At 40.2% G+C, this 24,377-nt stretch overlaps 1 protein-coding gene across 2 annotated transcripts in view; it reads left to right on the top strand.

Moving 5' to 3' along the window:
- Positions 1–4,639: 4,639 nt before the first annotated feature.
- Positions 4,640–24,377, top strand: part of LRRK2 (leucine rich repeat kinase 2) — a 71,610-nt gene continuing 51,872 nt past the window's right edge. The window contains exons 1-8 of one of the 2 annotated variants that reach the window (XM_064505879.1): positions 4,640–5,032; positions 5,133–5,218; positions 9,747–9,853; positions 13,724–13,812; positions 15,293–15,427; positions 17,092–17,226; positions 20,602–20,733; positions 23,710–23,829. In XM_064505879.1, coding sequence (XP_064361949.1) covers positions 4,873–5,032; positions 5,133–5,218; positions 9,747–9,853; positions 13,724–13,812; positions 15,293–15,427; positions 17,092–17,226; positions 20,602–20,733; positions 23,710–23,829 — 964 coding nt within the window. In that variant the 5' untranslated portion in view covers positions 4,640–4,872. Of the gene's footprint in view, positions 5,033–5,132; positions 5,219–9,746; positions 9,854–13,723; positions 13,813–13,975; positions 14,096–15,292; positions 15,428–17,091; positions 17,227–20,601; positions 20,734–23,709; positions 23,830–24,377 lie in introns of those variants that run through there. The other variant, XM_064505886.1, reaches the window with a different exon arrangement.

The raw sequence follows: 24,377 nt of genomic DNA, 5'->3' as shown, positions 1-24,377 counted from the left end.
TCAGCAGCAGGCCCAGCTGCACCTCAGATATCCTGTTAAGTCGCCCCACTTCTTCAAATTCTAAATCAGCTTTTTAGCTACATCCATGCACTGCCAAGAAGATCTGTGTCTGACAGCCACCTGGCTTCCCCCTGAATGAGCTCTCACCAGATACACCACCAGTGCAATTACTCCCACCCCCACAATCCCAGACCAAGAGCCCCTTGGCCCAAGAGGGTAGAGGAAGCCAACAGCTACAGCTAAAGCTGGAGTGAGTCTGAGCAGAAAGAGTGGGGTTTGAACACATCAGTTGGGAATCCAGTGTGAAAATGATTTGCTGAGCATGGCTGGAGTATGCATGTGCAGCTGTCCCTGAGGACTTGGCCTGACAATCTCATGAGCTTCCAGCAGGGACTCCTATCCGTGTGCATGCCCGAGTGTTTTCCCTTTTCTCCCTTCTACTTTGGTCAGCTACTGTCAGTAAAGCAAAATTGCATGCAACTTGTATCTGACTGTTACTTCTTTGGGTCAGAGATCTATTAACAGACAATAAGGTTTCGTAACTGCACCTAACTGCTCCAAAAATTGGTAAATATTTGAACTTGTAATTCAACATGACAAAAAAGCACAAATGTCTGGGATAGGTTTCTTGGATCTGGCAAAGCCTTCACCTGTATTACATACCTTTTGGATTCTCAGACAAAAAAGGCTGGTTGCCAAAATAATTCAACTGATTGTAAATTCATACAGAACTGTTATTACTTATCTGGAATTGAACACCACCACAGACTCATTGCTCTGCAACTCAGAGGCTGACAGCAGCGGATCCCACCATGGACAAAAAGAATTACCACCCTCACCTTTGCAGGCAGTCTGGTCCTGATGCATGACTCATGGGATATGAAGGATATATAGACAACATATGAAGGATATATAGACATATGAAGGATATGAAGACAACCTGCCCCATGGAAGCCTTCTGTGAAAACACTTTCACAAACCCAGAGGGAGAAGTGTCATGATGTTGTCCATCAAACCCAGCCACGACCCCTACACAGTCAGTAACTGTAGTCCCTGAATAGTGTTCAGCAACATCCTTAAGATGACCATCCATGTAATTCTGAAAAATATCTCTAATTAAAAATTTATTTCTGTGTAGCAACTTCTAAACTAGAACTATTGATGCAACTTGAATCTTGGCTAACATTAGAAAAGCTCTATTGAAAACCCCTTTGAAAGCTCACCATTTTATATACTTACATAGTTCCGAGGCTCCTATCTGGCAGACTGCACCGGTGAGAGGTCTGTTCCACCAAAGTCTGAATGTTAACATCAAAAAGACTGTTAAAGCATGGTTACACCTCCTAGCCTGGAGGGACAGCATCTTACTTCACAGCAGCACAGAGGGCTGCAGCTTAACAGTTATCCAACTGGTGAGCTTTATTCTGGAGCTACAAGTACAAAGACTACATAGAATTGCATACTTAGGATACTGCTGTCCCAAGAAACTGCTGTAGGAGGATACACAGAAATAGACTGACAAATTATTAATAGCCATTGGGGGTAGTGAAGATACCAAACATTATGAACACCACTCCAGAAGCCCTTACAATTCAGGTTTTAAAAAGTGTGTTCAATAGACTAGTTCTCCAATTTCTGTATAATAAAATTGCTCATCAGCATGATCAGGTTTCTACTTTTTCCCTGAAATTAGGTGACAAATAAGAACAAAAATTTCCTGGTGGGTGTGTGTGTCTGTGTGTCTGTGTTAAAATTACAATGTTCAAGGCCAAACCTGAACATTTGCATTGTTTTACATTCTCTCCACAAACTAAATCAGTCTTTAAGTTATGTTTAATACTCTGCATAGCTCCACACTGCCCCAAAGAGTGTCCATAAGCTACAGCTGGAAAGAAAAAGCAGGATGCCATAAAACAGCAGGCATTCCATTGATAACTCCACCACTGAGATGTAAGCACCCAGCCTATTTAAACAAGAAAATGCCACATCTGAAGAACTATGATATCATGTACTTTATTCATTGGGATGCAGAAATGCAAAAGCTGAAGGTAGAGATCTGTTCTCATACATTAGCAGGCTGAACAATTTATTAGTCTCTGCTACATCGGTATGTCATACTATATCTTTATAGCTGTGTGGATGGTCATACAGAGATGATACCTACCTTATATAACAATGAGCATTGGTGCCATCTGAGTCTAAGTGGATAAATGAAGAACAGTCCAAACTGGGCAGCTGGCCACCTGTCTAGCTAAAAAAACAGAAAGGGGAAATAATCCTCCTATACCCAAGGCACCCAGCCTCAAGAAAGAACCAGCTGCTACACAATTCTGGCAGATTTGGTAAAAAACATGAAAAGTAAACACACGTGTATGGAAGTGAAAGTCATCTGGAATTTAGGGACCAACAAGGGAAGTAGAGTGAGTCCAAAACCTCTAGATGCCCAGGTAAGGCATGCTGAAGGAATCACAGGTGAGATGTCTAAGAGACAGAAAGCTCTTTTAAAATACAAATCAAGATTACATTTTAGCTCTTTTTATCTTCTATTCCCACTTAATACCCTGACCTTACATTTGCTGAAAAGCTGACAGTTGTTGGGGGCAGAGAGAATCAGAAAAGATCAGCAGCAGAAGAGCAGCAAAACAAACTCAGCACATATATGTAATCTCAAGTGGCCTACACCCAAGATACAGTTAAAGAACCCACCTTATTGCAGGAAAAGGGTCTGGTCTCTGTATCTCAGTTTTCCTAATGAAATCCATGACTTCATTCCACTTAAATTCACCAAAACTTACAGTCCATACATAATTTGCACTACTGTATTCCTAAACAAACTACAACGCAAAGAAGTCTGGAGCAGCAGTACACCTAGCTAAAAACCTCCACTGAATGCACTGAACAGCCACAAAATTCAGTTTAAGATTTGGAAATTATATTAATATATCACAACCTATCAATATCATTAATTATAAGATATAGTTATGGAGATACTAAACCTAACAACTGGCATTTTTGACATGTATAAATTATGAAGATTGACCTTTAAATACATCAAACCTTTTGCTCAAGTCTGATAATGGCTACGGTTTGGCAGGTATTCAAGAAAGCTGATTATTGATATAACCTGAAAGACTGTATTTGTATTCATAAAATTTGCAAAATACAAGAATCTTCTCAAATTTATAGGAAGTCTATGATCAGGCTTTAAATCAAGGAAAATACTCTAAAGCTGTTCTTTGTGTTTGAATTGCTGCTTCTGCAGAAAGAAAAACACATCTTTCAAGTAAAAATAGCCTATTTAAATGCAACTAATTTTCATTTTAGTCCAGATGTAATGCATTTCATACATCTCAAAATATGAGTCACTACTTCATAAAGCTACCCCACATTCTTATTTGTTTTCTAGTGTCTCAGAGGTAAATAAGCTAGATCACCAATTTAACAAATGCAATCCTAGTTAGCAGGCTATAATGGGATGCCAAGACAATAGTTTCTTTGTGCAAAAAAACCTAAGAACTCTCAATGATTGGGACAGCAATGTCCAAGTTTTTCAGGACAAAAACACCAGCAGACTGGAGACAGTTAACTAGCACTATGTGGGTTCAGAAGCATTAGTGAAAGTATTCAGTTCTGCTTCTTAAAGAGAGAAGTGTTTTGAGAAACTCAAGTTAATGATCTGTAAGTCAGCTGTTTGATAAACACTATGCATATCTATCAAATAGGCATTAAAATCTAAGCAAGTTTCAAATAAATCCATATTCCTATCATCATCCTCCACAAGGTCTAACATTTATCTAACGAAATCCAGTTTCACTAGGTAACTTACTCCATTAACTGATACTTCTCTCTGAAAAGCAGAAAGAGGTACCAGAAATATTGTCAGATTACAGGAAGACTGCATCAACCACAAATGAAGCAATGCACACACAAGGCAAGAGAGCCTCATCTCAGAAAGGCCCACCATTGTAAAGCTTGGAGTGAGATTTAGCTTCCAAATGCAACAGAATTTTGCTTTAAGCAAACCCACAAACCTGAGGCCACGACACCAAATCACTCAGGTGCACAGAGCACACGCATCCCACCATTGAGGTTAACTGGAACCACCAAAGCCCCCCACTTTCACCTCAGTCACCACATTGCAGACTTAACCCCTCAAGGAAGGAAACGAGCCCCCTCACTGCCTCCCCAAGGCCCTTGCTTGCAGCCCAGCCACGGGAGAGGACACGCAACCCCACACACGGGGGGAGCTCCCCAGCTCAGGACCTGCCCCCTCCCCAGAGGACCCCACTGGGGACATACACACAGGCTGCACATGCTCCCCTTTCCTTCCCTACAGACCAGGGCACCCTATACCTCCCATACCCAGGCTTTTTTCCCTGTACTACGCTGGAATAAGAAGACAAGCCACTCCACCCACACGCGGCCACCACAACTACCACACAACTCGCAACCGCGGCAGCGCGCTCACGCCGCCTTATACAGCAAACACGGCGAAGGGGCGGAGCCTAGGCCAACATCTGCCTCGCTATTGGGCAATGGGGCCGTCACTCACTGGAAACGGGCCTGCGCGGAGGCCCCGGCACCTCCCCTCCGCGGGGCCCCTGCCAAGACGCCGCGGGCGCCCTCTGGGGGCAGCGGGGGTCGCTCGTCCGCCCGCGCTTGGCAGCGCGCGGCGCCGGTCATGGCCCGGAGAGGAGCGGCGCGGCGCGGAGGGAGGGGCGGGGGCGGGCAGGGAGGCTCGGAATAGCCGGGTGACGCCGGCCGGGCGGCGCTGCGGGCGCGGGCGGCGGCGGCGGCGGGAGCGCAGCGCAGCCGTCTCGCCGCGGGCTGCGCATGGGGTGAGCCGCCGCCGAGGAGGGGCAGCGGGGGGCCATGGCCAGCGCCGGCCCCGAGGAGCGGGAGGCGGCGGCGAGGGAGGAACAAGCGCTGCGCAAGCTGGTGGTGCGGCTCCAAAACGTGCAGGAGAGGAAGCGGCTGGAGACGCTGGTGCAGACCCTGAGCGACCTGCTGGAGCTGGCGGCCCGGCAGAGCGGTAAGGCGCGGCGGCCGCGCTGCCCCCCGCCCGCGGCGAGGCGGCCGCGGCGGCGGGCGCTAACGCGGCCTCTCCCCCCCCCCCCCCTCCCCCGCCGCAGCCCCGGAGCTCTTCGACGGCAAAAACGTCCATGTGCCGGTGCTGCTGGTCGCCGACCTGTACGCGGGAGCGGCGGGCGTGCAGCAGGTAACCGCGGCCGCGCCGGGAGGGCTGCGCGGCCGGGAGAGCCCGGCCCGGCGTGAGGCGGCGAAGGCCCTCGCCTGCCGGGGCCGGGACCGGGGCCAGGGCCGGGACCGGGCCGCCCTCCGCAGGGGCGAAGTCGGGGGGCAACAGCGGGTTAAAGCGGCCCTGGGCGCCGCGGTGCTCCCGGGTGAATCGAGCCCCTCCGTCCCTTCCTGCAATGAAAGTGACTGCCAGGCTGCCCTTTCCCCTGCTTGCCAATTTTCGCGTCTGGAAGGAGACTGCCCTCGCTGGCGCCGCTGCCCGAAACGCTGTCGATCTGCGGAGGACGCGGTGCCTGCTTGCTGCTTAGAGGGGTGGCCCTGGCCGCTCCCCGCGGGTGCTGTTCTCGGTATCCCTATTTAAACAATAAAACAAGGTAACGTAGAAGATCGAAATCCAGCCATGCAGATACAGCATTGCGTCAGTTCTGAATTACCAGTAATATTATCTAACATATTCTCAGCGCGATAGTGTTAAACTTTGCCGAGCTTGAACTGACTTTCGAAGAGCAGAATGACACAATATAAACTCAGACATATGTCGCCCTGTCCTGAGAGAGAGTTGGACCAGCCCCGGAGTTTTTAGGGGAGAATACTTTCTCTTTTAGCTAGGAGGAGGTTCTGCAGTCCGTGGTTCTGCTCGGCTGCTCCCCAAGCTTACCGTGGGCCCGTTTGGATGAGGTGTGGCACATCTGCAGTGCGATGTTGTACTTGTGGTGCAGTTGCCAGATTTGTCACGTGAAACAGCTGCTTCCTGGCAGTCATATATTGAATTTATGACTATGTTATGCTTAAAGGATGTTATAAACTGCAGATCTCTGTGCAACTCGCTTGCTCTTTTATTAAACAAATTTGTATGATTACAACATTTTTAGCATCTCTTATTTTTCTCTGTTTGCTAGAAAGCAAACCATAAATTATATCACAAAAGCCTCCTAAATAATAGTGTTATTTAAGAGCATGTTTCTTTAGCTAACAGACCTTAGCTAGAGGTCACAAACATACAATTCAGATTAAAATATGAAATTGTACTTCTGTCTGTAGTGTGTAATGATTATACTGGTAATAATCTTCTCAAACTTCTTTTCAGCACTAAAACATCTGTGCAGAGTATGAAGTTTTAGCTTATTTTACTAGTCAATTGTCAAGTCATTGAGAAATATAGAAGGATGCACCATCAGTTTTGGGGGGATAAAACATATGTATGTAATGATTTACAAAATTACTGCCCAAAAGTTTAGACTAGGAAGTACAAAATATCAAATCCAACCACAACCAGGAGTAGGTCTGAAATGACTGTGAGGAACTCTCAGAAGTGCATAAGGAAGATAGTGATTGTTTAATTTTGTTTTAGTCATGTTAACACTCCTCTGACATAATGTAAGGCAGAATTTTAAAACAAGTTTTAATCTTCTCTCTGCCTACCTTTGCAATCTCACACTGCTTCAGTTTAGAAGTTTTGGAGCACTTTTGTGTTACTGCATTGTATATGATTGTCAAATACATAACCAGTGCAAAGCTCAAATCCTGTTCCTCATAAAATGTCATAGACAGCTATCCCTTCACTTTCTGTTAAGAGATTTACAAAAATCCACAGTATATAAGTAGAACACTGTGATTCATTACAGTCCTTACGAATACAGAAGTCTCACTTCTGGGGAGGAGTAATGTAGTCTTGATTTTGGTGCAGTCCCTTTATACTACTAAATACTTTTTGTTGAACAAAATGGATAATCAGCCAGTAGCTTCTTCTGCTTTTGGCATTGTAATAAAATTGACTCACATAAGAAGATACACGCTGTAAGAGCAGTATCTGAGGTGAGAATTGTCTTTCCCCCTTCTGCTTAGCTTGTTACAAAGCATCCTGTGCTGCTGCTCCACTGAGCTTCATAGCAAGTATCAGTGCAAGTACAGATACAAACCTTGCAAACTTCTTTACAAGTAGGAAGGTACTGGACTGGAAAGAGAATAATGCCTTAAAGTAAAATAGACATCTTTTAAGTAAATATAGTAGTTTCTTTCTGCAGTTACTGCTTGGCAGTGATTGGAGCAGATTAGAGTGTAAAGCAAAACATGTTTACACTTCAGTAAAGAGCAGTCAGCAGAGCTTTATTGTCTCATGCAGAAGGTGTGAGCTAATGCAATATAAATTTACTGCATGCTAGAAATGAGAAGGGGCTGATTTAATAGCCACAGAGTTTCATTGCTGCCACCAACTGTTCCTGTGTATAGGGACTGACTTTAAGTGTTTGTAAGAACGTCTTTTTCTGTCTTTTTTTCGCTTTCCCTATAAGCTTTAGGCTCTCTGGTATTTAACAGACCTTTACTTTCTTGTGTTATTATTAAATAGGTAATAAGCTGTCTGAAATCTCAGGCTGTGATTTTAATATTGTAGAATAGGCACATGTCAGCAGGTCACATGTTTGCTTTGGTCTTCTCTGCCTCCAAAGTTATTGTAAATGTTTGTCAATACTTGGAGTCACGGCAACCCAAATAAAAATGTGTAATAGAAACATAAATTTTGTAAGGAATGTTTTTAGTTAAAAAATGACTTTTCTAAATCCATTAAGCTAATTTTCCTCAGGTTGTAAATTTTACAAGAGCAGTTAGGGAACAACAAAGTGGGACTTTTAGAATACAGCCTTTGCTAAGTAATATACACGGTGTATGAATGGTCACCTCTACAATGTCTTTGCTATGCAGATTTGAAATTTATACCCGTTTGCATGTCACTAATAAATTGTGGTTTGCTTAGAATATGAAAAATTAGGCAACTCTATACCCACATCTTGGGGAAGATTGGTGGTCTGTAAGACTATTCTTTACAACTGTGCTTGGTAGGACTCAAGTGCACAGTCCAGCCTAACCTCCCCAAATGTCCATAATATCTGTTTATTGGTTTGCAGTCTCATTTGGAGCAAGACAACTTTCTGTCCAGGCAAAAGAAGAGCATGGAAACTGCCTTATGGTCAAGCTCTGCTTCTGCAAACATTAAGGGAATAATTGGCTTAAAACGTTCAGCCTTGCAAATTTAAGCAGAGGTGCTGAAGACTGTGTGAACGTAGTCCCAGTGATCAAGTATTTGAAACAGAGAAGCAGAATTCCAGTCCCTAGGCATCTGCGTCACCTTTTACATAGATTCAACAAAGTTGTCATGAAAGATGTCAAGTTACTAGTCTGTGCTGTTCCTGTGGGAACCTCTTCACTACCGGACTTGCAATTTCATGTATCTAGTGTTTCAGAGTGCAGGATTAGAGGTCATGCAGTTTCTATAAACTTTACAGTTAAACGCTTTGGAGATAGCCTTTTACATTCCTGTTGTTGTTGGCTGTCCTGTCATGACCCCTTTGCTTTACCTAGCTCTTCCTCTGAAAACTGATGTAATTACGCATTTAGCTTTTGAGCCATACCTAGATTACCTTCTGTCCTGACCCCATTCTCACTGCACACTGGCCAACTTCCACTTCTTTTATTCTCTTTTTATTTATATGGCCAAGGAAACTTTTATGCTTTGTTTTAATTCCTTTTTGTAACATCTGCTTTATCGTGACTGTTGGCATTTCTCAGTGCACTTCCTGTCTTTCAAGACAGCAGGGTTTTTCGCTCATCAGTTAATTCTTTGTACATATTTTGCTTACTATGATTATCATCACTAAAGCTCATTCACTTTTGCCAGCCTGCATATCAACGACCTAGCAGGCTTTCTTAATAATAGAGAGCATTGCTCCATTGGGGGGGGCGGGGGCAGGGAGGAAGGACTAGGGGAAACAGATTTCTCCAACATGAAAGACCAAGGAGCCTTTTTCAGTTTTGGAATTATGTACGGATATTTGAAAATAAAGGCAATTGCATAGGCTAGAGCAAGTAGTTATTAAGAACACATATATTGTTTTTGTTGACACTAGTTTATTTTTCTTTCCTTGTAATCTCAAGACTTTCACTCCTTTCATTAAGTTTTGAAAGCACACAGAATTGAGGATTGATGGCCAGAATATGAAATATATAGTATTGTTTAATTACATCATCCCCATTAAATCATTGGACACCCTTAAAAATCTGTCCTTTCCACTTATAATTTGCAGTTAAACTGCAAATTCTTCTGGAGGCAGCTGTACTTCAGTAGAGCTGGACCAGCTGTAATAGTACAGTGATCTGTGATCTTCCCTGGCCTGTAACGACATACTATAGATCACATTGTACTTTTCACTCTGTCAACATCTATTTTGACTGTGTTAACTGCGTCCTGTAGCCTCAAATGATGTTGAAGTGTGTTGAAGGTGATGTGTTCCTACAAGCAATGCACTGAGGATCATTAACACATCTGTCTTATCTCTGTCTTTTAACTTTTTATGTCCTTTGTCTTGTCTAGCGTTAACTCATTATCCCTTATTTAGCTAGATAACTTTAGAACACATCTTCCAAAAGGCAAGAACATTAGAAGACAACATTTAAGTTCCAAATAGAACTAAAATAGCTATATTTTTATTTTACAGGCAAGTTGGTCACTCCTTTGTAAATTAATAGAAATTTGTCCAAGTACTCTACAGAACATAGCTCCTAAGGATGTTGGGAAGGACTGGGAAGTACTGAGTGTTCACCAGTAAGTATATTGTATGTAAAGAGTCTTCTAGAATGCTTGGGCATCGTGACAGTGTATATATGCAATGAAAGATAGTATATAAAGTTACTACATCAGCTTCTAAATGGTTGAAGATTTTTGTGGGTTTCTTCAGCCCTGAGAAGAGAGGACTCATGCAAGCAGGGATCTTATCAATATGTATAAATACTTGATGGAGGGAGTAAAGAAAATGGAGCCCGACTTTTCTCATTGGTGCCCAGTGACAGGACAGGAGGCAATAAGCATAAATTGCCCAGAGAGGTTGTGATATCTCAGTCCTTGGAGTTATTAAAAACCTGACTGGATGTGGCCCTGAGCAACCTGCTCTAGTTGACCCTACTTTGAGCAGGGAGGTTGGATGAGATGATCTCCAGAGGTCCCTGACAACCTCAGTGATTCTGTGATTATCAGGGTATTAAAATACAACAGTATTTTAATAGACAGATGCAGTATTGCGTGGATTTTCTTCTGTGCTTTCATTCCAAATCTGGCTCATTATATCCACAAGCCTAAAAATAGTGTAAATCCACAGGGGGGGGTTTCATCACACCTAATTTTAGTTGTCTATAACTTAAGTGTTTAAACTGGTACCCTCAACTACCTCTGAAGTCACTGAACACAATTACTTCCAGAGGATGTTTCATTCCATCTCTCCCTTAGTTTATCCTGGAACAAATTGCAATCTGGACATGCATGTCTCTCTCCATTGACTGTAGAGGGTCCCAGGAAAACTACATTGTGATGAGCTTTCCCATAGCTTCCCCAGAGCCCATGCAGTGTGAGCGGTTGAACAGAACATCCTTTTCAAACTCAACCTTTGCTACAGAGAGTGAATGAGCAGATCAGATGCTAACATTGCTGTATGCCATTCCTTCCCACTAATAATATTGTAGCCAACTGTGCATGCCTGTCTGACATCTTGACCGTTTTCTTTGCGGGGGGAAACTTGTTCTTAGTGGTTGAGTAGGCTCCAACATTGCTGTCAGTGCCAAAGACAGAGCAAGGCAGCTAAATTGTATCTTAAGTTCCTCGTAGGTGGGTGCGACAAGTACTGTAGTGCATCTGCACCATGTTGAACACATACTGTGTTGGTATCTAGGCAGCAAATGGTTATGGTAGAGAAGAAAATGTCATTTTATTTACAAGAGATTCCTACTTTTGTTGTGTGATATAACTATATTTTAGGAGAACAGAAATCTTAAGCCAGAAATAAGCATTTTTCTTTTTTCTCTCAAATATGAGCCAGCTTCACAGCATTACAGTCATGCTTACGAACAGTAGTTTGGTACTGATCGAGGTGTTCTTGACTGATAGTGTAGTAAATAATTTAAAAAGCCACTATCACTTTGAGGAGAAGGGAAGGAAATTCCCTGAGTGTGTTTGCATTCTTTCTAAGCTCAGAGAGATTTCATTAGACATTTTATAATCTGTTACGTTAAACTCTCATACAGTAGATGAGATTTTAAATGTTTCCCTTCCTTACTCTTGATTAAGCTTGAAATGGGAGGGCATATGCAGGGGATTTCCTCTTTATATTATATATGCCTTAGTATATGACTATTTACCCTGTAGTGTACTGAGCCAGCTGATGTCATTCATGTGTTGGCACGTCACCCTCTATAAAATGCTGTATGCTCAAAGCAGATGCAGTGCCCCCTCCCCGCAAACGCCTCATCCCCATAGCAGAAATGATTCTTGGTGGGCAAAGGAGAGACATTTAATGGCTTCAGAGCATTGGCCATCTCTAGGTTTTTTCATCCACAAAGGGTATAAGGAATAAGCATGTCAAAGCCACTGCTCCTTAAGGGGTGAAGAGGTGAAGGAATCTTGATCCAGTGTACAGTTCTGCGCGTGTATGCATGCATAAACACCTGTGCACCCACATAATAAGGATTACATTACATTAGGAAGACTTAAGACTACAACACTTTAATCAGGAAGTTAAAGCACATTTAAGAGTGTCTGTTTAGCTGCTCTACCAGCTTGGTTAGCATGGCTTTTTGATTTCTTTGATTCATCACCCTGCTACTTAGTCCATGCATGTGAGCTGTATGCTGGGCCAGGAATTTGCCTCAGGACAAAGAACCCAAATGCCAGCATCCATCCTTGTATGCAGACATATATATAGTAAGTCCAAAGTGTGTATGCAGAAGGTTCAATGAAGTATCTATTCTTAGTTTAAAAAAAAAACAAAACAAAACTGTATTTAACTGAATTTTATTTTCCCTTCTTAAGATCACCCCACATACAGCAGTCTGCCTAACCCTTAGATTTCAGTAGCAGTTTTGTAGACATAAGCAGTTAAGGATGTAAGCAAGGCATAGTTTATATGAACAGACGATATGTCTTTTATTAGACTGATCCAGTTAGAAAAAAATTGGCAATCTCCTATCTTGCAAAAGATAAAGGATATTGTATCTCCCATCTGACTTTGCCTCTTACGTGTACTTTGATCATCACAGCTTTGACACTAGTGCTACAACAGAGGAGAGATTAGAAGTAGGAAGACAAAAGAAATTGCACAGTGATACACAACATCATTGCCAGAGCTGGGGAGTGAAATCTGGATGAAACTTTGAGTGCTGCTTTACATTTTTTAAGAAAGGTCATGAGTATGTATTAATTGCAAACTATTGCACAATCCATTCTTATTTGATATTATCCATACAAAGACCCCTGCCTTTGAAGATGCTAAGATTGCAAAGTTAAGTTCTCCAAAGTAATGAAAATCAAAAATGAAGATTTCTTGTCATCTTTTGAGGGAGCCTATGCATTTTGAATAAGTTTTTAATTACGTGATCATGTTTTTTCCCCATTTGGGACCCATGCCTCATTCAGTGCAAAACCCATGCTCATTTATTTTCTGTATCGTCTTCATCATTCAGTGTGTGACTCACTGTCTTATTTACTGCACATTATCCACATGCTATCTGAAAACTGGCCTATTAATTTTCTTCTCAGCTTTTCTCAGTGATCACCAGTATTGTCTAGAGCTTTCAAAAACTTTAATGAGAAGATGTTATGGATATGTGGCCACTGTTTTACAGATGGTAGTTTGAAGAAAAAGAGTGATGTTAAAATTATCAACTGATCCTGGGTGTCCAGTTTGATACACGTGTTGGATTTTTCAGAGTACTTAGCATTATGCGACTCTCTTTATGTTTAAAAATTCAGCTTTGATTGACACTGTTTGCAGCATTTCAGAGGGCAATATCCATGGGTCTCAAGCTAGGCCACCCAGAAAATACAGTGTGTTCAATTGACAGTCTGGGAAAAGTTTCTTTTAAGTGATTTTTCCGGCATCACGTAAGGCTTGATGGCAGAAACTTTGGTAGGGTAGAGTTCTACAAGATGCTGTTCAAGTTCTTTAACTGGGAAACTGCCTTTTCTGTTCCAGCAAACCCTTGATCATCGACTATAACCTAACTCCTGCATCAAGCAAAACAATCCCATACTGTCCACAGTCAGCTGCGTTCCACACCTGTGCTCTCTCTGTACAGTAGTTCCATCCAGAATGAGACTTGCCTCTTGTAGTATGAAGTATACATACATAAATATAAAAATAAAAGTTAAATAAAAGATTAAAAGTAAGATAAATTATATATCATTATTTTATGAAGTATAAAAATTGTTAAAATACCATAAGTTATTTCATTAGTAATTTGAAAAAACACAATCTGAAAGTAAAGTTTGAGAAAATGAATCAAGAGTAAGAAGAAAAATGACTTTAAGAAGTTTTTGCTGATTTCTTTAAATATTTCTATTTTTTTAAAGTAAATGTTTGATAAAGTTTTATAAGCGTAACCATTTCTTTAGCCAAAATATATTTCCCCCTTTTTTTTTTAATTTTAGGCAGATTCTTAAAATGCTTACAATCCACAAAGGAAATGTAAATCTCTCAGCAGTAGGACTGAAAGCATTAAATCTACTCCTCATGTCAGGTATGGTGTGTTTTACTTTCCTACTTTGTCTAAGCTTTTAAAACACAGAATTGTGGTATAAAGTGTGTGATTGTACATGTTGGACCTGATTTTTTCTCTCTCTTTTGTTCTGTAAGGTCATTTGAACCTGTGTACAAGGTCAAAACAGTACTGTTTTGCACCTCTTTTACCCAGGTAGAAATGATTCTCCAAACTGCAAGGCTGTGAAGAACATGACCCATTATTTATGCCAGCTTGCCATTAACATAGACACAAATACTTGCTCCATAGTTAAATAAAATAAGTAAGGCCTTATTTTTTCTTATTGAAATGTAAATTCAGTGACATTCTGACTTGCTTCTTTTAGTGCTGGTTAATACTTCTGAAAACACTAATTGTCTCTGACATATCTCTGTTACTCTGCTCTGCAGAGACCAGAGTACTGGTCTCAGTACCAAGTACTGAGAACGTTTTGCATGGTACTGAGTTTCTTGATCTTCTGTTGAAATTAGAGAGAGTCAGTAAGGGAGATATTCTGATAGTTTGATTCTAGCTAGCATATAGTATAGCAAGATATTACTGTTAAATTAGGAATGTATTCCATTGACTCTAACAGGCTTTGGAATCAACCTTATTTGCAAACTAAGGATTAGACTTGACTTTGGGTAGTTAAAGCCAAGCTGGCTGTCCAAGCTTCTGCTATAGGCAGTAGAGTGAGATAGTGACTTTCAGAGGATGGTTCATGCTATTTATTTGTCTATTTTGTGATAAGATCAATTACTTCTTGAACCAGCTTTCCTCTCCCCTTCAACTGTGGAGATCCTAGAGGACTAGCTTAGACTGTATGCCTAACTTTATCAGCTGAAGCTGGGTAATACAGGTCTCGTAAGGCGTTGCACTGTGTGAATATCAATAATAGCAAAATATGCTATTAGTGAGTGACTGTAAGCAGCAGCTTCTTTCTTTTCATTGTCAGGCATCATAAGGGTCATAAGCTGTTGACTGGATATTCCATAATAGTTTATTCCTGACTGCTATTCTTCTTCACAGTGACTGATTAACCACACTCAAACTCTCATTTCCAATATCTTAAGAAAAATATTTGAAATTGTACCTTATCAGAACCTCCCCCTAAGTATTCTCTGTTCCTATTTGTCCATTAACTTTAATTATAGTCTAGCTGGAGCCAACAGGCCATTGAGAATGCAGGGGGGTAGCAGCATAGAAAGCTCCTCTCTCAAAAAAAAAAAAACCCAGCTGCAGCTGAAATACTGGAGCAGCCATTATGAATATTATATGCCATTGATATAAGTTTGAAAAATTGTCATGAACGACAATGAAATTTTCTAGCCTACACATGCTTTGATAATAATTTTTTAAAGACAGTAATAAATTTTAAAGACAGTATTAAAGAATTTGGAATCTTAATGGTTAAGTACAGTGTTTCACTATAAATGTTGAGAACAAATCACTGCAACATGTAGTCTCTTCTGCTATTCAGATGTAATTGCTTTCCTGCTCTTGGAAGACGAGGTGGATGTGTTTTCCTTGGTATTTAATGCCATGCAGACCTTCCCTAAAAATGAAGAGATCCAGCGACATGCATGTAAAGCATTACACAAGCTTTTTGAGAAAGGTATTTGTATTTTGTAGTTATTCATTTAGAAAAATGTGTAAGTTGGGAGGGGACTGCAGATGTCTAACAGCAAAGAATGAATACTTTGCATTCCAAATTCTGTTTTGTATATCTCGGTCTTCAAATAAGTTAGCATAAAATAGGTTTTCCAAGTCATATCAGAAATTATCTAAATTGGAGCAATGAATGTGAAATTTTTAAAAATCAAAATGTATCTGCATTTCTGTCTCCAGAGTTAGCCAGAAAGATGGGATTCAAAGTTAGTCAATAATACTGGAGCAGAGTAGTAACATTTGATTTTAGTTCTTGGGGAAAAAAAAGTTGTTATTTAGAGAATAGTGAATTTTAGTGTTGCCAGTAAGGTATAAGCAAGTCTAAGATCAACCAAAACATTTGCACTTTTAGAAAAATATGATTCAGCTTTTGGTCCTGACACTGTTAAAACATGCAAGTATGTATCTGTACAATATTCCTGTTTTTATTCTGAAGAATGAGGTCACCATATTTTGAATTTCTGCAGAATTTCCAGGAACTGTGTGTGTGATGGGCAGAAATCCTGTTTAGCAGCCTTGCTTTGCATTGGAGTTTCTTGTTTCAAAATAAATATTGAGAAATGCTAGCACTCCCACCAAGCCAACTGTCCTCCTTTGCTTCAAAGATAGCCTCCAATTCTTCAGATTTTTTCTGTCTGGCACCATTTTCTACTGCTTCTTTTCTAATTGTTCCTCACACACATCTGTGCCTGAAATTATCTTCTGCTTTGCTTCCCCTATTCCACTTTCCCTAAATACTTTTGCCCGGCAGTATTTTCTCTTCCCTCTCCACAAGGGTATGAGCTTCTCCAATTTTCTGTGCTTGCTTTTTACACATCTGTAGACTGTTCAGGATACAGACCTGCATACCTTCCTCTTTATGGTTGTGCTAATGTAAAAAGTTCCTAGGCTGCACCTGGCAATTTTTTCCTGACTCTAAGCCACCTTCTAAGTTATACTAACCTGAATGCTTACCTAGCCTTATCATGAACCAGATTCAGGAAATGATTCCGCTTAAAAAAATAAAAATTGGGGGCTCCTTTTTAACCTGGATCATATCCATTATCTGGTTCACTGCACAGCTGCACAGACAGTTATGACAGCCCAAATGACAGAGAGCAGGCATGGAAAAACCTAAAGCCATTATTACGGTAAAGGTAAAATGTTATTAAAGCATGACTGTAGTCTTTATGGAAAGAACTCTGTATGAAAAGAAGCTAAAAAATGAAATAAAATCATGGAACATACAGAAAGAATTCCATCAAATTGTTTCACTGTATGCTTAGCCTATCCTTTGTTTATACACCCTCTTGGTGAAGAATATCTGATGTTCATTCTGTGAAGAAGACCAAATTACATCTTTTTAAGTATTGGTTCACAAGGAAGCATTTAGAAGTCAGAGTTTGGCTACATAAAATGTAGGCTAGAGAAAGGCTTCTATAGAGTAACTCAGTTTTTAAGAAAGAGAGTCTTCACTGTGGAAGGAGATATGTATGGATAGTACCTTACATTCTGTGAAACAGAAAATAAATAAAAGGAGACTTTATGGAAACAATTGTCTTTTCTTAGATTGTACCAGAATATGAATTATTTCCTCAAAGCATACTGTATCTCTCTTGCTTTTCAATTTAGTTCCAGAAGAGCAGCTGACTGAATTTATTGAAAGCAAAGATCATATGATCATATTGAAAGTATTTAAAGAGTTTCCAGAGAAAGAAGAGGTGATTCTTCCTGCACTTTATTCATTGCATTCCTTAGCTGGTCCATGTAAGTGCATTATTGGAAGTCATTTTCTATTGCTCACTTCCCATAGCTCGCATCAGCTTACTCAGTCTGTGATAACCTTTCTATGATTATGAAAAAATTTCTAAGCCACTCTAAAGATAAGCTGTAGACAATGCTGCAAAATGTAGAGATACGTTTCAACAGAGGGATCAGCCTTGCAATGAGACTGGTTGGAAGTTCCGGACAAATCACCTGCCTGTTTTCTTCAAGAAATACTGATTTGTAATTTTTCATGCGAAATTTTAATATTCTCCCATTCTGATGAGGACAAAATCTGTCATAAGAAACAGAGAGAGAGACTTTCTTCTGCCTCAAAGTGTTAGGTGACTAAGATCATGACGGTTGTAGAGGTCAAAATTCAAATCCCTGCTGTGCTTTTTGTGGTTCTTTTGCTTGAAAAAGGCAAAAAAAGAGGTAAAGGTGGACATTGTTGGCAGAGGCTGTTCCACAAGGGGAAAGCAGTCCATGTGAATCCGATGGCCAGGGCTATAAAAAGGTGTGTGGACTCAAGACGCCTCTCCCTGTCCTTTAAGTGGTGGCTGCAAGGAAGAGCGCTGGCAGCATTGCACACGTTAGAGCCTCATGATGTCCTCACTTCTTGTGCAGTAAGGCTGGAAGAACACCTCTTCGTTATGTCTCGTCCTCTGATAACAGCGGTCTGGGCAAAATCAGGTCCTGAGATACGTCCTTGATGATCTGTGTCAATTTGTTGACTTGCTGTGTGATCTTGTTGACGTAAAGGCATCTATTGTCAGCTTCTTGCTGGTAGTCACAATTTTGGCAAGCAGAATCCTGCTCTCCTCCTCGTTTGTGAGATATATTGTTGTTACGCTCTTGGCAGAAGCGAATCGTTGTAAAGCCTGGCTCATACATCTTGTCAGCTCCGTAGGAACCATGCTGGCTCAGTTGATGCTACGAAACAGGAACTGAATTGCTATTTCCCGTTTTCCGTCAGACTCAAAGTTTTTCAGTTTCTCTTTCTCAAACTTCCAGCTCTTCTAGTTTGTGTTAAACAAATAATCCTCAAGCTAGAAATAAATTGACCTTAGCCCAGAAGTTGCTGCCATTTTCTAAGGAAAAGAATGCCAGATTTTAAATGCTTTTTTAAAAAGTCATTACTAATACAATGTTTAACAGCTGCAAGAGGAGGACATGACAAAGCCTTGTCAGTATTTGTATCCAGAGTAGGAATTTGCTTGGGAGTTAGTACTCTAATTTCTGTTATGGAAGATTGAAAATAGTCAGAGAAAAAAGGATAGCTTGTGCATGATTGTGCGAAGGTAGGCTACTCTTGTCAGCGTTTATATTCTTGCTCTGTGACATCCCACAGTACACACAAGAAAAATTATTTCTTTAAAGCCACCATGGGGAAGTCATTCACTGTAAGTTCACGTTGTAGCTTATCCAGTAGTAAAACATTTGTCTCCCCACATCCTGAAGCACAAATTTCTTTTCCAAATGAGTTGCACCAAGGATTTATACCTCAGTATGCCTTCTTTCACTAAGACTTACCTAGGCTTTGTTCTAGCTTGTATGTCATGAGAAACTTGAAGGGTGAGAGTTTACCTCAATACAGTGCAAGAACACTTTTTAAATCTGAGAAGTTTTGATGTAGTAAGAAAACTGATTGTTGCTTAGCTGTCCTTCAGAAGCCATGGGCAGGTGATGAGTCATCTAACGTTAGCCATCAAAGTGGCTAGTCCTACAGAGTCATCCAGGATTCTTCTGTATTTAATGGGGAGAAACAGGTACCTCCAGAGGAAATTTCACCTCACCGTAAGAGAGGGTGGGATGAATCACCATGTGGAGCACTCAGATCTCTTCATTGATTAGTGTGAGAGCTGAGATGACCAGCTTTTGATGGTTAAGAATAAGGGAGACCCATTCCATCTCCTTTTCACTAGCTAGTCTTAGGAAATGGTGGCTCCCTGCAAACCTAACAGTGCTCAGTCCTGCAGAATTTAAGCATACACTTAATTATGTTCTCTCTGTAGTAAACTATTTTAGTGTCTTCTGGAGGTTTGAATATGCTTATAATTATCACTGTGAAGTGATAACTTACTGTGAAGTGATGCAAAATTATTTTATGAAACATACCTTTAAAGTAAAAGATGTTTTTCAGTTGAGAATGACATTAATAATTCACTGGCATCTTAAAACATTGGAAAAAGAAGTACATTCCTTCACTAACAAATGAAATGCTTCAGATATCCTTCCCACTCAGAAATAACTTTTTCAACTTACTGGGTATCATTATTTTTATTTAGTATTCAGAGGTATATTACTTTGAATATCTTATGCTGCTTTAAAAGGACTAATTATCTTTAATAATACAGTTGTGGCTGTTCCCCTTACCTTGTATACAGAGAAGTCAAGCTGTTGAAAAGGCAATTAAGAAAGTTTGTGGCAAAGATCAGAATAGATCTCAAATAGTAATCCCGATTATCTTGGAGACTCCATTCATTCATTGGGGCCAGGATTTTTTCCAAGATATTTTGGTTCATATTTTGTATCATACCCTGGATAGACATACTACAAGGATAAAGATTACTGTGTTTTTAACTACCCTGATGCTGTTTTGTCTTAAATTACTACATGCAGGGTCTCTGAGCTCAGTAGGAAATGATGCATTCTCTCTTTTTACTAGTTCATGTGAATGTTTCGTTGGCTTCTGTATCTAGCCTGAATAGTAAGAAGTAAATACAGAATCTGTAACGACTTGCAGAATACTGCAGGAGCATTAGGTGAATATTTCTATACCTTCACTATACAATAGGCATATAGCAGAACTAATCTGAGCCAGAAGAATAACTTGCTAACTTGTCCCCTCAATAAGCAGGAAAACTTAGAGAAGCAAGCGTAGTCAAAAAAAAAAAAATGTAGGTCAGCATGTCTAGTTTTTTTCTTTGCTATATGCCCTGGGAATATTACAGAAACGCTTGATTTACTGAAGTATTACTGGAATACCTGAAATATTTACTTGATCATAATGGCGTTAGAAACACTATAAGATCGAATTAATATTTGTAAAACGCTTTGTTCACCTTTAAGAAAAACGTTACATAAGAATGATCTGTGAGGAGGTTTGTATTACATGGCATGCCATAGAGGGGAACAAATCCATAAATATTAGTACAAACTCTGAACTTGATGAATTATTTCCACATATTGGTAGTCATGAATGTCTTCTATGGCAGTACTGAGAAAAAAAAGTCACCTTTCTTACAAGTAACAAAGGTAAAACTGAAACATAGGCCCAGTTTTCTACATAAATGTATTTAAATAAGTCATGTATTAGAACCCAATCACCATGTATTTTTTCTTTATAACAGTTTTTGTTTCTGTTTCTTTCTTTAGCCAGCAATGTTGAAGTGCTCATGTCTGGAAATGTTCGCTGCTACAATGTTATAGTGGAAATGATGAAAAATTTCCCCAATAGGGAAACAGTTCAGGAAGTGAGTTGCTGTTTGTTGCAGAAACTTACATTGGGTAAGTATTGGCAACAAGTTACTGACAGCAAGAGAATTACTATTCCAGTTAATTGTCGGTGTAGTATACAGCTCCATGTTTCTGATGATGTAAACATATTGAGATAACACTTGGCCGCAGTCAAGATGGAATACTTTTGTGTGAAGCAGTAATACCAATGGCAGAAGCTGCCATAAAAGCATAGAGTGAAAAAAAAAAGAGGAAAAAACAGATAAAAGAAGCACAAGATTAGAATGGGAGATCAATTGATCCGCAAAGCTTGCTTTCTAAAGTTACTATAGAATGGAAGAAAATTCCTTCTGGGATTTCTTTTTTGAAGTGATAATGCTGCCTATGTGAGAAACAATTGGTGCTCCTGAATTATCTGGGAGAAGGTGTTCTCCAAGAGTGTGTTTTTTCTCTTTGCAATGCATTTACCTTCAAAGACCTACATTGCATTCCTGCCCAGCTACGATGCTTGTCTTGGGCCCCCTGTGCTGTAGCAGTGAAAAAGCCACTGGTTCCTGGACTTCCCTTGACTTGGGCAAAAGGACTTTGGCTATCTGGGATGACACAGGCTAGCATCACATCAAAAGAAATGATATCAGTGTCAAATACGACTTTGTTGTGCCTCTTCCCTGCTCTGTGCTGTCTCTTGCCAGTATAATAAGATGATAAGATGATCTGGGCAATTGCCAGGGACACATTAAAGGAAGTGCCAACAAAAATAAATATACTTCTTCCCATGCAGCACACAAAAAGATGGTAAGTAACAGCCGGAGCAGCCCACACTCCATGACAGCTTCTTCAGGGAATCCACCAAGGCCTCTCTCTTGAGTTAGACTTCCCAGCTCATGTAGATAGTAGCCCAAAGCAGTTGCAGATGCTGGTACTGGTGCATGACTCTCCTTATCAAGTCAGTCCCATCCTGTCACCATCTGTTTCCCTTCTACATGCAAATGTTGTGGAGGATACAGATCAAACTTGAGTGCAACTCAGAGCAACTTCCTGTTCCCCTTCAGAAAGCCAAATAAACATTTCAAGAAAACGTGGCTGCTGAGGTGGTATTTGCAGTTTTTTGGCATGAAGTGATGTTACCCATGAATGGTTTCATGAGCAGGGTCAACTGAAGATAGGCAGGATTACCAACCATTTGTGGGGACACAGCAGCTCTGCTGACATGACTTGATCTTCTCCTATGTGCATACCAGCCTGGTTTCATGGCATCAGTCAGGCTGGTCAGTGAAACATGCGTTTGTCATACATGCTTACCGACCAGCAAGCACTAGCGGCAGTGTAGCAGCCACCAGATCTGTTTCTTCTCTCAGCATAACAGATGCCCTTCCACTTGATAAAGAACTTCAGAAGGGGTATGGGAACAGGAGAGAGACTGTGTAGCCTCTCTTCAGGAGGGGTATGCGAAGAGCAGAGAGACTGTGTATGCTGTCCACAGCACCACACAGGGAAACAGGTGTGAAATTGCTATGAACTCCTTCCTGTCAGTCATATGAGTGGAATAGTCTGGAAGATTTCCATGTAGCCAATGTGGCTTCTCAAATTATTCTGATAACCACTGTCTTCCTAAACCGGAGTTAAATGGTAGTGAAATGGTAAAGTCCGCATCTGCTAGTGTGTAGCTGCCAGTCATGTATTCTTGCTAATCTGGTAATGACTCTCCTAGTCTTGACTGTCAACAGAATTTTAACTGACTGATATCTGTTTGACCAGCCACATATCCAGCATAATTACTCATCACATAGTCTATTAATTTCTGTGAGGTAAGTAACATGTTTACACAAACATACAATTTCCAACAAAATGCAGCAAGAAACAATGATGCTGCTAACACGACCACTCTACTACAGGGTAAGGAGAAAAAGTATTATCTCCAATTGCATTCGTAATGGTGTTAAGGCCAAAATTTTAGAGAAATGATGAATCTGGAAAGGACTTGCCTTAAAGCCTGTTCTTAAGTGCTCTGTTCAGTTGGGCTAATAGGACTAAATTGTTAAACATTAGGAGAGGTACTTACCTCTCAGTGAAAGATCTAGACATTCAATATAGTCAGCACCTGTAAGGCTCAAGACCAGAACTGAGGGAAGGAAATGAGCTTTTCTCATGCATGAAATTGTATTTTTGATGCCTAAATATAATAGACTTTAGACTTCTTAATTTCTCACTTTATCTGAAGGATTCAAGAAACATTGATACAGATTTTAATTTGACCTTTAATGTTGCTAATGTGATTCTCACTTTTACTAATTAAGAATTAAACAAAATTGAATAACAAAATAGAAAACATAGCTGTCAAACTATATTTTACAAAGTGAGTGCTGCTGTATTATTTTATGTATGACATTTGTTTTCACAACAAATGGGGAAATTATTTTCATTTGCTTGCTTTTTGCAATATTGCTTATATTCAACCTACAATATAAAATACTGCACAGGCTGTGGTAAAAATTGTGCTTTAAATATATTCATCATCGAAAGGTAATTCTTCCTACTGTTCCAAAATGTATGTACTCCATATTTATACTGCTGACCTTGATCTAATTAGTGAGGAGCACAAAACCAGAGGGCAAAACAGGGTTAAACCACTTCCTTAATATGATCAATCAAATCCTTGCAGGAATTCAAGATCAGAGCTCCATTTACTTCCTGGCAGGAAGTCTGTAAATGTTACACTGACTGTATCCTTGTTATTTTGATAGCAGTGAGAACTTCATTTTGCACTAAACCTCCATTTTCTGTACCATCTTTTCCAGGGTTCTTTCACATATATTAGGAAAAAAACACAGAAGACTTAGATCCCTTTTTTTCCGTTGACCTCTTTTTTCCACAAATAGAGTATTGTTGGGCCATCTAGTAACAAATCTAATATCTACTACAGATAAAGTTGGTGCATTGTGTGCTGAGAAATTTATATGTGTAAGAGAAGTGTATAAAGGTCGAGATATATGTTTATGTTCATTTAATATTTTCATCTATTTTCAGGAAATTTTTTCAATATCCTAGTATTGCATAAGGTTCCGGAAGTCATTGTGAAGGCTGTTAAAACATATTCTGAAAATGCGAAGCTACAGGCTGCAGCTCTCACTTGTTTAGCTCTTCTCAGTGAGTAAATTCCTTCCTAAATGCATAAACAAATTGCATTATTAATAAATGGACAGATGAATGTTTTCGTACTGGTGATTTCCCACATGCTTACCATTCGTTGTTTTACTGTGACATGCCTCTGCTCATACCACACACCCAACATCAACTTTACAGTGTCCAGAGTTGGTGCATTATGTTGATGGATCCTAACAAAGCAACCTGTTTGTTTGTAGGCAAATATTGAATAATCCCTCCTTAATATAATATCTCTAGAGATAGCAATGCTAGTTTCATGCTGGGATTGCCATGTATGACAGTACTCATGCTGTGGCAGTTTGTAGCAGTTGCTTGTGTTTGGGTTCTATAATCAATTTTAAGGTTTAAACTTTTCCTTGAGTACCCTCCAGGCACTATTTCGAAAGAGAAGTTAGTTAGCTAGTGGCAGAAAGCTGAAGACCTGATTCTCTTAGAGTCTGGGTAACTGTTTCAGACTGAAGTCAGTAGAAATGTTATGTAAGGTTCCAAAAAATAGCAGATACTAGAAATTGGGATACATTCTGGTAAAC

Source organism: Dromaius novaehollandiae, chromosome 1 (genome assembly GCF_036370855.1).
Source record: "Dromaius novaehollandiae isolate bDroNov1 chromosome 1, bDroNov1.hap1, whole genome shotgun sequence".
NCBI lineage: Eukaryota > Metazoa > Chordata > Aves > Casuariiformes > Dromaiidae > Dromaius > Dromaius novaehollandiae.
This window is presented reverse-complemented; position numbering and strand designations above follow the sequence as displayed.